Below are 16954 nucleotides of genomic sequence, written 5' to 3'. Positions count from 1 at the left end.
TTATAATAATGTGTACACAACAGAAAGACTGATAAATATTCAATGATAATTATGTTTGAGTATATTTTTTATTGGACATTTGATTGAAGTTGTGAAAAATTTTTGTACCTGTATTGCTTTCTTTTAACACAATCAAAAGTTTGATATTTCAGTAAGATTACTGACTTTTTAATATTTACAATTGAAGGCTGAACTTGACCAGTTTAGGGTTGCCACAAAGTCAGGAAAATCAGGAAAATGAAAAAAAAAAAGACTAGATTCAAGAAAAATAGGGGTTTTAAGTCAGGAAATTTGATATAAACTTGTTTATGATAAGAAATTTTGTCATCACTAAAAACTGCATTTAGCTAGTGTTATTTTCTTCAAGTTTTTGCATATTCAAAAATATGAATTAATCTAGCAAAAGAACTATTGTTTTAACTTGTTTATAAGTAAGATTAAGAACTTTACACAATTTCAAGCCTTAAGTTATGATGTTTTTAATTAACTATAATCAAAAACTGACTTACAAAAGTCAGAAAAAGTCATGAAGTTTTTTTCTGCTGGATCTGTGGCAAAACCTGCTTGTTGAAAAATAAATTTTGTACCAAACTTAGATGAATTTTTTAACAGAAATGAAATTAATACAGTACCAAAAAGTCAACCAACAAATAAACATAACTAAAATAGTTATGATATTTAATGTGTGGAGTTCTTTAAGTTTACTATTTAGATTTACAAGTTTTATCTTGAAAAAAAATATTAAATTTATTTTCAATGACTTTTGATACATAAGTTATGTTATAGCTATTATCAATTGAACAAAGAAGCAATTTATTTGCTTAAAAAAATAAAAAATTGTTAAGGCTATCTATTGGTAAAACATAAAAAAAAAAACACTATAGTCCTTATTTAAAGTACATAAAATCTAAACAATTTTTTGGTATGCAGTCAATCATGTGAAAAGATTTTGTTACAAACATTATCACTTAAATTTAATAACATATTTTTCTTTTTAACTTGAAACTTCAAGTTTATTATAAAAAGAAGATTAAATTTAGAAGAAAAATAAGTTGATAAAAGTTAAAAAGTAATGATAAGTTGTAGTTAATAAAATGTTAATAATTAAGAATTTAGATAAAAAAGGAAAATAATTTTTCTGTAATTTTTTATTTTCCAAAATTAACAAGTTTAATGGTGAATTATATTAATTTGAGTGCCAGACTAACTGAACAAATTTTGTAAATGTTAGCTAAAATATTTTAAAGGTATATTTTTTCTTGGTGAGACATGATTGTGCTTTCCATTAAGAACCTATTATTAAACTCATTGATTTTCTTCTCTTAAATGAATTAAAAATTACTCAAAAGTTTGCAAAAGAGTAAAACATTTCTAAAAGCTAAGAAAAAACCCTACCAGGGAAGACCACACACAAAAAAACAAGGTTTATCTCCCTTTAATGTGAATTTGAATATAAGTTATGTGTTGAGAATAAAATAAGTTCAATTCTTTGTATTCAAATTCAACTAACAGGCTTTTATACATTTTAAGCCACATAGAGGATAAATGCCAATCGGGATATTGTCTGTTGAGTAAAAATTAAGAAACCTAAGTTTTTAAATTTAAGTTTAATAAAATCAAAGTAAAAATTTAAACTGTATTTACAAAAGTTAAAAATAATTAGTTCACAGACAAAAGAACACTTGAGAAAGTATATATATTTATTAAAGACCCCTAAATTAAACTATATCACAGGGTTGCCACTTTTTTGGAAACCTGGAAAAACCTGGAGTTTGACAGTTTAGGCAAAAATAACCTGGAAAAACCTGGAATTTTAAAAAATTTGAAAAAAACCTGGAAAAACCTGGAATTTTGATCAAAAAACCTGGAAAAACCTGGAATTTTTAATAATTTTAACATTTTCAGTAGTAAAATTTCGATTTAACACAAAAAATCTATCATATAATTAAGATATTTTGTCATAATCAAAAAATTAAAAAAAAAAAACACATTTAAAGTAACTTAACAGTATCTTTTCAATGTTTTTATACTATTTAACACAGTTTATTATAAAGAAATGAATTTAAAAATAAAAATAGACCCAAAAATGTGTACTTTTAAAAACCTGGAAGAAATTTGGAAAACCTGGAAAAAAATTTGAAAAAACGAGTGGCAACCCTGATATCACCTATTAAGAAAGTATATATGAAGTTAACTATTTACTAGCTACTTATATGTGCTGTTTACTCCAGATATAAGAAGTTGATAACCAATTTTGATACTTTAAAACCAATTTTGTTCAAAAACAACATTTCTATTTTTTTTGAAAAATTAATATAATTTATTTATGATTTTAAGAAAAAGATTTAAAAAACTCAGGATGACTCAGGACAGTTATTTGTTACTCAAAATTTTTTGACTTAAGGAGAAGCAACCTTGATTTAAGTACCAAATAAATGGCATAATACAAACAAAATGCTTATTTTATTGATAAAATTAAATTGAAAATTTAACATTCAAGTTTCACTGTAGCAGTTTTACATAAGAATTTAATCATTTTTATCAACAAATAGTAGTTTATGTTATGTTATATATGTTGCTATTAACAAAAAATAGTATACAGTAGTGTATCACATACAAAAATATAAACTTTTAAAAAACTGGACAAAGTTGATTAAAAATTTGCAATCTGTTATATTAAGATTATAAACAATAAAGTTGAAATTTGTTTTTTTACTAATACTGACAAATGATATAGCAACAACCATAAAAAAGTTAGTTAAACAGTTTTCATTAAAGCTATTTTAAAAAGAATTAATATTAGGTCAAGAATTAAAAAATAAATAATTTGCAGAAATTAATTAACTTTTGACCCTTAGCTGACTAAGCATAGTACATACAGGGTTTTCACTGGAATTCTTTACTTTTCTGAATTGACTATTGTAAATTTATGTTTTCAAATTGATTTTTTTAAGTTTTGGTGGGAACTTAGTTCATAATGTTTCATTTAATTGAGAAAAACAGGGACTAAGAAGTCAATTTATTTGTATTTTGCCTGCAAAGTAGTTCTGAGTTAGTGTTAGCTCGATTAATTTTTCAAAGAGTTTTAAAACAATTAAAATACAAACTTATAAAAGTTTTTTTGGAAGTGTTGTTCTTAAAATTTTTAACAAAATATTTTTATAGCTATAAAGTAGGTATAAAGTAAGTGTTAACCACAAAAAAATTTTGAAACTCTTAAAATATAAGTCAGTAAAAAGTTTTTAAGAAAATAATTTTTGTAATTGTAATTATTAACAAAAATATTTTTTCAGCTATAAATTTTGAACTTAAACAATGATTATTGACCGAAACAAACTGAAAAAATGCTCATCCGAAGTGGTAAGATTTTTTCCACTGATTTTAACAAATTTGAATTATGTTTTTTATCAATATTAGTAAATTAGATTTAAAAGAAGCTAAAAAAATAGCATTTTCCTTGTAAAATTTAAAACTGTAAAATAGTTGTACATTGATAGATAGGTCAATGATTGTCTAAAAAGCACATATAAAATTAATCCTTTCAGTTGTATAAAATATCTTTAAAATAAACGTATTTAAATAAATGATCCAGTTTATAAGATTATAATTGTATTAATAAAAAATAATAAAACATTGAGCAATGAAAATGTTTAAATGTAAGTAACTTTTTCCATACTTTTTGATGTGTAGCAGTTGTTTTTGTTTTAAAAAGTTGTTATAAATTTTAGGCTCAATAACAAAAATGTTAGAAAATTTATTTTGAATAAAGAATGTCAACTGCTAAATTTTAAATGGTTGTTATGTCTAAAAATGTGATAACATGCTTAAATTGATAAGTTTTAGACATAAAACATAAAAACAGTCTCATAAACTAATAGTATTTCAATAAATTAGTTTATTTACCTAAAAAAATTTTTTAATTGAAATAAAACTATTCCGTTTAAAGCACTCCAAAACTTTTTAACTTGGTTAAAAATAGTTTTTTTGATGTTTTCATGTTTACATCACCTTTAATAATTTCATCAGAATTTACTTAGATAAAGGTTGAAACTAATACAATAATAGTTCATATCAGCTAGACCTAAGGTGTAATTTAACTTAACAATCTTTGGGTTGAATATCTTGTGAGATATTTTGATATATGTATTTAAAAACAAAAAGTTATTAACAATCTTTTGAATAAATACATTAAAAGATAATTAAGTAATTGTATTAAAGCAATAAATGCAATTAAATATTTTTTTCATAATATCAATATATTTCACACAGTCATCCTATCAGCTAAACCTTGGTATAATTTAACTTATCAGTCTTTGGAATAAATATACTTTAAGTTATTTAAGTATCTGTGTTATAGCAATAAATATAATAAGATTTTTTCTTGAAAATAATATAATCACATCACACAGCCATCCGACTGCCGACAACTGATAGAGAAATTAACAAAGTGCACCGACGATGAACTCGTGCAAATATTGAGGGGGACCTCCAGCTGGTGCGTGGGAAAGTGTGAACTGTATCACTGGGTGGATGTTTTAGACAGGTTAGAATTAGAATAAGTACAATAAATATATTAAAATTTAAGTGGGTAAATGTGAACTGTATCACTGGGTTGATGTTTTAGACAGGTTAGATTTATTAGAAATATATAAATATATTAAAATTTAAGTGGGAAAGTGTGAACTTTACCACTGGGTTGATGTACTAGACAGGTTAGAATTATACAATTGCAATAAATATTTAAATTAGTGGAAAGTGTGAACTGTACCACTGGGTGGATGTTTTAGACAGGTTAGAATTATTAGAAATATATAAGTATGTTAAAATTTAAGTGGTAAATGTGAATTGTATGACTGGGTTGGTGTACTTGACAGGTTAGAATTAGAATAAATACAATAAATATTCAAATTAGTGGGAAAGTGTGAACTTTACCACTGGGTTGATATATTAGATAGGTTAGAATTAAAAAAAAAACAATAAATATTTAAATTAGTGGAAAGTGTGAACTGTATCACTGGGTTGACGTATTAGACAGGTTAGAATTAGAATAAAAACAATAAATATCTAAATTAGTGGGAAAGTGTGAACTTTACCACTGGGTAGATGTACTTGACAGGTTAGAATTATATAAATACAATAAATATTTAAATTAGTGGGAAAGTGTGAACTGTATCACTGGGTTGATGTTTTAGACAGGTTAGAATTATATAAATACATACATTAAAATAAAAAAATGTTGGTATTCGTGTGTAAGAATTAACTATATCACTGGGTATAAGTTTTGGTAGGTTAGAATTATTAGAAATGTAATTATTAGAAAGGAATTATTATTAGAAATTATTAAAGTAAAACTTAAGTGGGCAAATGTGAACTGTATCAGATGTATTAGACAGGTTAGAGTATATGAAATAAACTATTGTGAACTTTATTTCTCTTATTGGTGAGAAAATAAGAGCTGTACATCACTGGGTTTAAGTTATTTACAAATAAGAATGACGTCAAAACAAAACAATGATGAACTTTAAATTTAAATTTGTTGTTTGTTTTTCTATGAACAAACTACAAGACTTGTTTTTAAAGAAATATATTTCCCAGAAATTCAAAGTTTATTGTATTGGACAAGTTTAATAAATCGTAATTAGAAAATAGAGTACTTTAAAAATAGTTGGAAGTGTATAACTTAAAATTCCTGATTTATTTTTAACATGTTAAATAAAAAAATAATAATAGTTAGTTGTTAAGTTTTGTAAGGGAATTAAGTATGAATAAATAAACCAAAACTTAAACTAAATAATTCATAAGTGCTAACTAATTTTTAAACAAGGTAACTGAAAAAAATTAGATATAAATATTAATCAGATTTTATTTAAGTAGTTATACTGTCAATATAAAATTTTGTTGGGTTTGATATTAAAAAATGTAAAAAAAAGCATGAAATCAACAAGTATTCATTAATACTTATAATTTTTATTTATAAGAAAGTGATTTAAATGGTGAAAATAGAAAATAAATTATGACCAATCTCAAAAGTTAGTTTGCTTTTATTGATTTTTTTTTCAAATTTCATCCAAAGTTGAATAAATGGATTCATTTTCTACTAAAACGAACAATTTTAGTAACATTTGTTTATATAACTTGGGTAATTAAACAGTTGTACAACTAAATTATTTTGAAATTCAGACAAATACAATTTGTCTTTGCTTTGTATTCAGCAATTATTTTATTTTAAAGTTTTGTAATGTAGTTGTGGCAATTATGGTTTTAGGTAACCAATGATGCTTAATTGTTTTGAATATGCGTTCAAAAGCTAAATATTTGTTTATTTGTTGCTTGAATAAAAGTGATATTTAAGTAAACAAGTAGATTTACAATCAATTTATCAAAATGTTTGTTTTACAAGTTAGTATTATAAAACAGTATTACATTATGTATATATTCTGGGTAAAATATGGTTCATAATATGTTGTTTTAGCCCACAAAGTTTATCTACCTTATATTTGTAAATAAAGTTTATTTTAGTTGGTTAAAAAACGTATTAAATGCTTATATAGCTTGAAATAGAAAAACCAATAGTATTAAATTAATTTTTATAAACTTTTAGCAAGTGTTAAAGAAGTTAAAAGCATCTAGCTTAATTTTGAGCTAGCTACATAATCTGAACTTAAGGTAAAATTAATTTCAGAAAAAATAGAATTCCTTATTAGTATAAAAGTTGCTTGTAAAATGTCATTTGCTTTTACTGCTAAAGTTAATAGTTCAATGTTTTGATAATTTGTAAGTTGTTTGTTTAAAAAAACAAAAGTAAGTAAACAATAGTTTGTTTATTAATCTATAAAGTTTTCTCTTAATTTTCATAACTTGCTTGAGGTACAAAATACTCACAAGAAAATCTTAAAAAGTTAAAGTATCAAAAATTAATACAAACAGTAAGTTTTACCCACGTAGTATATGAGAAATAATAAGTTAAGTGAAACTAAGTTGTATGTATTTAGCATGTGACTTACTTTTGTCAAGCAGATAAGCTCATACTACAAAGGGAATTAAGTACAAATTATCAATAAAATCCTTGTTTTGAAATTGAAATGTATATTCAATAGTGAAAAAAATTAAGACAACCTCACTGAAAACTAAACCATTCAAGCTTCTGTACTCTAAATCCAAGGTTAAATATTTAAAATTGATCACTTCCAGCCAATTTTTAATTTTTAGTTAGTAGATAATAAATTAAAAATTATACTGATTACAATGCACTTAACCTATATTTCTTACCATATAAGGTAAACAGGAGCCTAGCATGAACTAAATAAAATTCTTTGAACAATATTAACAAAAAATAAAGTAATTTTTTTATTGTTCAGCTAAAAAGCAAAGAAAACACTCCATCTATATATAATTCAAGAACTTACTCTACAGTTGAATAGTTTTTGAAAAATTAAAAATGGAACTTTCCAAGAAATCAACATTTAAAATCAAAATATCATTAATAAAAAAATCTTTAATAAGTAGTTTAACTTTCTGTCATTATTGTTGAAAATAATAAATGTCAAATAAAAAGTATGATACTGCTTAAAAAAGTAGACAATTATTGTAGCAAAATACAAAAAAGTATAATTTAAAAAACAAAAAGCTTTGCAACAAGAGTATCAACTTTTCATAGCTAACTTTGAAACATTTAATTTGTGTTTATCTTTAAAAGTTTATTTTTTTAATATAAATAATATTTTTAAATATTAATTAATGATGGTTTTAAGTATAAGTTTTGCTTTAATTTTTATTATTACAAACACATATTAATTAAATATAGACAAGTCTAAGATTGTTAAATGCAATGAAATTTAGTTATGATAATTTTAAATTTGCTTTAACAAAGATAATTGACAATTACTTATTTTTAAAAGCCTAACTGAATTTAATCTAAAAACATATGTTTTACTTGTGGTTATTTTTTCAATTATGTAAAATATGTTGCTATACTATAAAGCTTTCTATTATTTATTGTTAACAAACTTGTCTACTACAGCCTTTAAAAAAGTGTGCTTAAAAATATAATTATTTTAATCAGCAATTATAAAACTTAAACACACTGAATGTTATTCAATTAGATACATGTTCATCATCATTTTATAAATATTATAATATCAATAACAACAACTTGGGTTAAATCATGAAACTAGCACTCATTGAACCTTCCTGATTCTTAATTTAAACTGTTAAACTAGCTGGTAGCTATTAAAAGAGTATTAAGAACATGAACAACTTGTGAAAAATAAAATTTAACCTCTTTGGTCTAAAATTATGAAATTTATATTTAACAAATTTTAATTGAAGAAAAAAGTTATCACTGATTTACTTTGGTTAATTATTGGATGTCGCTGATACATAATAAAAAATTACCGACTATGTTTGACTTTTTGTGTAAAAATAGGTACAGTCATAAGTTGAGGAACTTTTTTTTTGCACCTGAAAAACTTTGTGCGGTGTAAGTTATAAATATAAATGTGCAAAAAAGAATCTTACAAAACAATACAGGCTTGATTTTTTATAAAACACAGTCAACATACAAAGAGCTGATAAAATAATCTGTGAGAAGTTTAGTAAATTTATGATAAATTAATATTACGCTTGTCCTGGCTTTTACCAAATATTTCTTTATTTTCTTTATTTCAAATACTTTTAAGTATTTTAGTTATCAAGTAGTTAAAAAAAACATCAAAAATTCAAACGTCTGGCCTGTGAAACAAATATTTCTAATTTAAAACTAACATTTTCATATAATAGTTCATACTAATATTTTTTCTAAGCTTAAAAATAGTAGACCAGCTTGCTAAAGTCCATTTTCAATAAGTTGGCCACATTACATATAAAACATTGCCACATGTGAGCCAAAATAAAAAATTATATAAAGTTGTTCTAAAATATACTGGGTGAAAACAAAATGACTGTTATTAATATTTAAGCTGGCTGGCTGGCTGGCTTTGAAGCCTGTTATAGACTGGACCTTTTTCTCAATTTTTATTTTTATATATTGTAATAAAACAAATAAAAAACCATATTTTTAACAGATCATATTTAACAACTTACTTAATATTTTTAACTGCTAAAATATTAACAATGTAATAGCATATTGAAATGAATAAAAAATGTTGAATTGTCACTCACCAACCACATCCTTGCACCAGCTTGCTGTGCCGCAAACATTAATTAATTATAAATAAAATTGTAACAAAAAAAAACCATAAGTAAATAAATAGTAGTAATAAATTAATAGATATTAAACAGATCTGAAAATAAATTAAATAATAAATTGTAATAATTAAAACCATAAATAACAAAAAATAAGTCAATAAATGTTAGTAAATAAACCGGTAAATAATAATATATAAATAAATGACTATTATGACGTCACAGATTCGACGACATCCTCGCGCGAGCTTGCAGCACCACCAACGACACCAAGTGGATGTTGAGGGTGAACACAGACGAGCAGATTTGTTCACTAGTGCAACTGATCCTCCATTTCACATCCTTGCTGATCGAGTATTCGTTCAGCAGACACCTGTACAACTCTGTAGAGGTTAGTATTTAGAATATGTATTTTTAAGTTAAGTAGATCAGATTTGCTCACTGGTGCAACTCATCCTACATTTAACATCCTTGCTGATCGAGTAATCGTTCAGCAGACACCTTTACAACTCTGTAGAAGTTAGTATTTGTATATTATTAAGTTAAGTAGATCAGATTTGCTCACTGGTGCAACTCATTCTCCATTTCACACCACTATTGATCGAGTATTCGTTCAGTAGGCATCTTTACAACTCTGTAGAGGTTAGTATCTGTATATTTTTGAGTTAAGTAGATCAGATTTGCTCACTAGTGCAACTTAAACTCCGTTTCACATCACTATTGATCAAATGTTCCTTCAATAGGCATCTGTACAACTCTTTAGAGGTAAACAGGTTTATCTTATACAATATATGTAGGGACTAAATTGAATATAAAGTATTTTTTACCTGTGCAACTATGTAGAGGTTAGAAACATTTTTCTAGGTGAAGTTAGAGAAATGTACGCTTGTATGTGGTTTGTCTGTTTTGTTTCTAAATAAATTAGTAGGGAAGAAGTTTACATGAATAAAACGGGTATATTTAAAGTTTGTTCTACATGCGTATTGCTTATCCTTAAGTGTTTAATTTAAAACTTTTCAATACACACCTGTCTGCTACAATGAAGTTATGTTTGCAAGCTACTCATTGAAAAGTTCTTAAAAAAGTCCCAGTTGGATAACTTGATCAAAAAAATAGTACACTGTAAAGTAGTTTGCTATTATTAAGTAAAAAATAAATTTGACAACTTTAACATTGAACCGAACATTTAAGTTCAATTGTTATTTTATCTGTAAATGTTTTATGTAAAGTTTATTGAAAACAACAGTCTTATGTTTTAAGTAAATTTTTTTCTGTTTGTTGAAGGTATGTGATTAGTGTATTTTTGTTTTGAATTTATACAATGGTGAGTAGGTGGTAATTTATGTTTAATAAAAGTTGCATTGTGCATGCTGAAGCAGTAAACTTTTATTCAATACAAAACAAAAAACCATAAGAATTTTCCATTTACGGTAACATTTGTTTATTTTTATTACAAAAATATGTGATACTATATTTTATATTGTTCATTAAAACAATTGTTCAAACCCAATATTTTATTCCTTGTTTCTTCGCACAAAGTGTTCTTTTAGAGCAATATTTCTTATTTCAACTGACAATTTTAAATACATAAATTTTAATTTAAACTTAATTTTAATTAATTTATAAAACATTAAAACCAGCATTTCGTTTTGTTTCTTTGTAGGTTATTTTTTAGCAATATCTTTCCTTCAAACTAATTTTTTTTCAGCACCTCACCGCCCTGCTTTCCTCCACCAAGCTCGACATCATTCTGAGCGTTTTGAACCTTCTGTACGTCTTCAGCAAGAGGAGCAACTTCCTGTCGAGGCTGGCCGACAAGCAGAAGAACCCCCTTCTGGAGAGGCTGTCCTACCTCGGAGAGGTTTGTTTTTGATGATATTTGTATTAAAAAAAGTTTATTAAAAATACCCCCTAACCTATGGTCTTTCTTTAATTGTTAGTATAAATATTATCTCCCATCTAGGAGAGGTTTGTTTTGTTGATATAACAAAAAATTAAACATTTCAGTTACATTTATTAAAGCATTATTTGATTTGATTTATTTGTACAGCATAAAACTATGTGTAAGAACTTAGATGTGTAAAATAATTAAATAAAGTCTATCAATAACACCCTTTCAATTACTTTTATTACAGTTAAAATTTGGTTTGATAGTTTATATAGCATCAAATCATGTTGTTTTAATCATATTGAAAACTCCACAATCATTAATCTAAAAAATCTTAGTCATATCAGCATCAATTAGTACAGAATAAGATAACATATAGTAAATAAGTTACTGATTATTGCTGGAGAGCCTAGTTGGGAGAGGTTTGTTATGTTGATATTAATTACATTCTGAAAAACTAATTTTTAATCTGAGAAAATTAGTTGTTAAGGGTTAGCTGAAATACATTTTACTTGTTTGCTCAATGAAAATGTTTTCGAATGAATCGTGTTTCAAGATATAAATTAAAGATAGTAAATAATGAAAAAAAGTTTTATATCCTCCCCTTTGACCCTAATGATCAGTATGCACAAGTAAAGAGTATTTTAATTTTTTACAATAAATTAAGAGAAGTTGTAATGTTTTATATTCGTCTCCAAATCTAAAATTTGAGATCTGTAGTTGTTTTTTAATTAAATAATATTTAACTTGAGTGAGTTGTGAATTTTTGAAATAATAAAACCTTGTACAATATATTATCAACCCAGTGCTGAGACTAGTGACTGTTTGACTGAAACCACTGTATAAATAATCATTACAATAAATATTAAGTTTGTATAACAGTTGTTGTTTTAATGGTTTTTTGACAAACGCACACTAGACTTTATGTAAACAAGCTAAAGTTTAGTGATTTTTTGAGAAAGTAGACATTAGTAGGGAAATAAGTTTTTTTATTTGAACTAATAATAGGAAATATGTTTTAAGTAAAACAATATTTTTAGGCTTATTATTTGATGCCTTCCATAAAGTACCTATAAAACTCTGAAAATTTAAAGTTTGTATTTAAAAAAAAAACTTTGGTTTTAAAAAGTTGGTAAAAGACGGATAGTAGGTTATAAATATAAAAAATGCAAAACATATTTACCCCTATGGCTATAATCGTTAAAATAAACAAGTTATTCATCATCTTAAAGTCCAATTTTAATGACTTAAACTAAATCTTCTTATGTAAACAAAAATAAAGTTTACATGAAAATTCGAGAAAATAAATATGTTGAAAACTCGATGTTATTTTATTTCTCCTATGCTTAATTTTTAAATCTTGTGATACCTTTATACAAATTAAGCTTATTACATATTAAAAGCATTCAAGTGTTTAATTTCTAATAACAATCAAATGCTTTTTAAGCCGCTTAAGTTTTTGGTAAACATATTTATATGTTTTTAATGCAAGCATTTTGTAAACCTATTAGATTTAAACATCAACATATCAGGTATGAATTATTAAAGTTATCACTTCTTACCACAATGTCAAATAATAAGTGAATGTTTTGGAAACAAACAATAAGTAAGCACAATGTTTACATTCAAAACATTCTATTTAAAAATGACAACAAAATAAATTGTTGAAGTGACAACTTAAATTAACAATTAAAATAGAGTTGTGTGTTTAAATCTGTTTTAATTGCAAACAAAAAGTCCACGTTCAGTATATAAATAGATCTTGCAACAACTAAATTTAAGTTGCTGACAGCTTTTAAATTAGTATTTCAACATTTATGCATAAAAGTTATGATAACTGTATTTTTGTTTCAAACACATTCTAAAGTTCGAAATGTTCAAAACAAACGTGCAAAACACCTCATCAATGAAAACAAGAAATTGTTTACACAAAGTTGTAAGAAAATTGAAAAAGCAGTATCCAGTAAGTACTCTTAAAAGATAATCTATAACGCAACTGTATCCTGTGATTTATTACAAATAATTAGAAAGTATAATTACAAACAGACAAGTTAGTCGAGTATTTGCAATTAAAATTTGTTTGAAATTAATAGCTGTAATTAGGTTAAAAAAATTCTCACATTATAAATATCACTGAGATTAATATGCTCAAATCATTCGTGTTTTTGTTGCAAATTATTAGCACTTAAATTAGCAGAAAATGTTCAACAATCTGCTAATGAACCTGTTTTTGAATACAGTTTAGATGAACGTCAAGTAATTAAATTGTTAACACAGAGAAAACAATAAAAATTAAATCAACAGGTTTTAAATAATATTATTACGTTTATAACATAAACATTTGGGTTTAACTGAGTTTAATTGATAATTTATCTTCAGATTGATTTAAATTAAGTAATTTCAATCAATCACTACATGTATATCAACAAATTTTTTCACACATAAGAAAGATAAAATACCTTGAACTTTTAAAAGTATTAAACATACTACTTATTTTGATCACATTATGCTTAAAGCATTAAAACGTTAGTTGTAAGGTATCTTAAAGCTTATTTAAAGTTAATTTATAAAATAAAAAACACAATTGTACACAAATATATAAAAGAAATTAAAAAAAAAAAACTAAGCAATAAAAAAATATTATAATAAAAGTTAACCCAGCTCTGATGTGTTAAAAAAGGCTTATTTTTATCGAAAATAAGTAACAGCTGAAAGGTATTCACACATGTTTTAAGGTGAACAAAAAATTTGTTTACCTTAAAAATTAATTAACACTTGTAAATCAACATATAAAGTTTTACCTATCCTGCAGGTATTGCGGTGATATAAATTGCATGCTTAACTACTTCAGCTGCTTATTTGCAATTTAGTTGGGCATTTCAAATATTTCACTTCAACATCGCAAAAAGGTTTAAACACAAAATTAAGACAAATTAAAAACATTCTTTTCAGTTCAAATTTGTTAATTTGCGTCTAAGCTGTTTTGAGCAACATAAATTAAGAATGACGAAAATATCAAATTTCAGTTTTAATTTACTTTATACTAATTTGAAGTTATTTCAAACATCTGGTAAAACAACTTTAAATTAATAACTAAGGAATAACCTTTCAGTTCAAATAAATTAATTCAAGTTCGGGGGTAATTTATTCTTCGTACTACAGATAGTTTGTAGTATATTTTAATATATCGTAAATTCACATGCATGTTGCTAAATTTAAACATAGTCAAATTAAAAAACTACAAAAAAGAATGTTTTTCAGTTCAAACTGGATATAATGAATTTAATTACTCTATTGTTTTAAAACTCATCAAATATTAATGGGTACAGTTCAAAAGTGTGTTTGTGAATTTTTATTTTAGGTACACATGGTTAATTAGTTTTTGTTGCTTTTTGTTTTTTGTAACGAAGTAAGTTGAGTTATTTGTACTCTTTCTGCTTTTTAATTATTTTAAATTTCAAGAGGTAAATAAAAATGTGAAAATTAAATATTTTATTTAAGAAAAAGTAAATAAAATATTTAAATTGCACATCTTTATTTAAATAAGCTCTTTACATTTCAGTAAATTGAGCAATCTTTTTTAGTTAAGACGAATAACTATTAATTTCAGGAAGTAAAAAATTGTATTAACGACTTCACTTATCTGACGTGAAGAGCTCAATTCTGGTTTATTTAAATTTTTATTTCCGGTATTTACGTTTGAGATTAAATTAAAAAATGAATTTAATTTTAACGAAGCACAAAAATAAAATTATTCGTAACAACTTGACTACTCTAACGCAGAGAATATAGTTCTGGTTTATTTAAACATAGCTTTTTCTTAAGATTTTCATTTAAAGTTAAATTAAAAATTGAATTAAATTTCAACAGAATAAATAAAAAAATAACACAACTTCCGAGGAGCTTGTTTTGTATTATATGTCAATTAGTTTCAAATATAATAAGAAATATAATAAGTTAACAAATAAATTGAATTTATTGTTTTAAATACAGAGTTGGGGAGGTAAGGAAAACGGATTCGGACTGGCTACGTCTTGTTTAAACCAGCCCTTATCTGTAAGTTTGTTGTTAATAGAAGATAATTAGTTTAAGTTTAATAATTTGGAATAGCATCTAGTTTTAACCAGCAATTATATTTTAGTTTATTATAATAAAATAAATAATAAGTTTTTAAATTTAATTATTTGGGTTGGTTTATCCAAATAGCCCTTATCTGTAAGTTTGTTATCAATAAATAATCAATTAATTGTAGTTAAAGAAATAACTAGTATAAAGCATTTTACAAGCCATATATTTGTACATGGATAAAAACTTTTAACTTACTGCAAGTTTAATATACTAGATAAATGATCTAACACTTTGAAATAAATCCATTGAAAACCAATACATATCCTGACATAGTAGTATTTATTTCTTACCTTCTTTTCAAGAGTTTTGTTCTATCTTTTAAGAGTTTCCCACCCAGTGCAACCACCCTACAGCACGAAATTCCTTCAGAAAAAACAAAATCAGGCGTCACCTGCATTAACTTGACCAATGTACATGAAGTGAGTTTTGTTAAATAATTTTTATAAATTAAGCTTAACAGCTCAAATAAAAAAACTAAGTTCAGCTTAATTATAAATTAGACTAAGCAGCAACAAATTGAAAGCTAAATTAGATATAGAACTTTATCATATTTTAAATCCAAATTAGAACAGGTACCAATATAAGTTAGAAATGAACTGTGACCAAATAATAATCGATTAACTATTAAATTTTTCTTAACAGTTAAACGACAGTCCATCGAAGATAATGGAAATGTTGATCAACAAATACACAACGATGCCCGAGGAATCGAAAATGCTGCTTTTTACCAGGCTCAGGCTCGCATACAACTTCGCCAAGCACGAAACTAGGTTTTAAAAAAAAAAAAAATTTTTTTAGTTATTTACACCTTTTAACTTCTTTTGAATAAACTTTTAAATAAATTTTTTAAAGTCTTATTTTGATTCTATAACCAATACAAAAATAGTATAAACTTGAGTTAACGTTAAATTTCATTCACGTATAACTACTAATATTTGTTGCTCTTCACGAAACTAGGTTTGAAACATGCCATTAGTGTTTAACTTCAAATAAATATTTAAAATTAAAAAAAAAAAATTAAATATAAATTAAATAAACAGATTAAAATGCGTGCAAGCGAGGCTTCATGCAATAAGTGTATTGGTGTACACTTCAAATATGAACAATGTGGGAAGCATACTTTATAACGGATTCACAGAAGAATTAGTTGATCTGTTGCAAGCAAAAGACAACAGTCTCATCGTTAGTATTTTGTTTCAAATAAAAACATTTAAAAACACTTATATAATTTATCAAAAATAACACATAAGTAAGCCTTTTAAAATTTTTTGGCTCGTAAAGGTGTTTAAATTAAATTGATAAATTAGAATAACAAAAAAAACCCATAGTTGATCAATGTCTTAGTGCTAAAATTAAAGTAAAGGACTCTAAAAATAATTTATATTTAAAATTAAAATTAATATAAACAGGACATTAAAGCTGCCGCTTTAAGGACCCTCACATCCATAGTCCACTTGGACAACAGAGATAGACCTTCGAGGCTGTCTTCAATTATAGACGTGACAGGTATGTTGGAAGTAATGTAATATTTTAATCTATATTGTTATTAATAATATGAGTTAATGGCGGGTATGTCTCATGGTTTCTACCATGTAGCTCATTATTTTTTTATTAGCTATTTAAATCTTTATTTTTAACTGGTATGTTTCAGTGCCTGGTAAATAATATGACAGTATTAGTTATATAGTTATAATAAAAATCTAGTATAAATAGGTATCTACCATGTTGTGTCATGTGGCTCAATGTGGTTGATTA

At 25.1% G+C, this 16954-nt stretch overlaps 1 protein-coding gene across 8 annotated transcripts in view; it reads left to right on the top strand.

Annotated features, from left to right (window-relative positions):
- The first annotated feature begins 3291 nt into the window (after window positions 1–3291).
- The window catches only part of LOC145833860 (E3 ubiquitin-protein ligase HUWE1-like), a 90003-nt gene continuing 76340 nt past the window's right edge, over window positions 3292–16954 (top strand). For all 8 annotated transcript variants that reach the window (XM_082941099.1, XM_082941141.1, XM_082941115.1 and 5 more), the window contains exons 1-9: window positions 3292–3360; window positions 4410–4543; window positions 9409–9574; window positions 10892–11044; window positions 15065–15127; window positions 15523–15618; window positions 15842–15969; window positions 16240–16381; window positions 16609–16705. In XM_082941099.1, the coding sequence (XP_082797225.1) occupies window positions 3316–3360; window positions 4410–4543; window positions 9409–9574; window positions 10892–11044; window positions 15065–15127; window positions 15523–15618; window positions 15842–15969; window positions 16240–16381; window positions 16609–16705 (1024 nt within the window). In that variant the 5' untranslated portion in view covers window positions 3292–3315. The remainder of the gene's footprint in view (window positions 3361–4409; window positions 4544–9408; window positions 9575–10891; window positions 11045–15064; window positions 15128–15522; window positions 15619–15841; window positions 15970–16239; window positions 16382–16608; window positions 16706–16954) is intronic.

Source organism: Thalia democratica, chromosome 1 (genome assembly GCF_965202585.1).
Source record: "Thalia democratica chromosome 1, ktThaDemo2.hap1.1, whole genome shotgun sequence".
NCBI classification, from domain to species: Eukaryota; Metazoa; Chordata; class Thaliacea; order Salpida; family Salpidae; genus Thalia; species Thalia democratica.
Note: the sequence above shows the minus strand (reverse complement) of the source record. Positions and strands in the feature narration are given on the sequence as shown.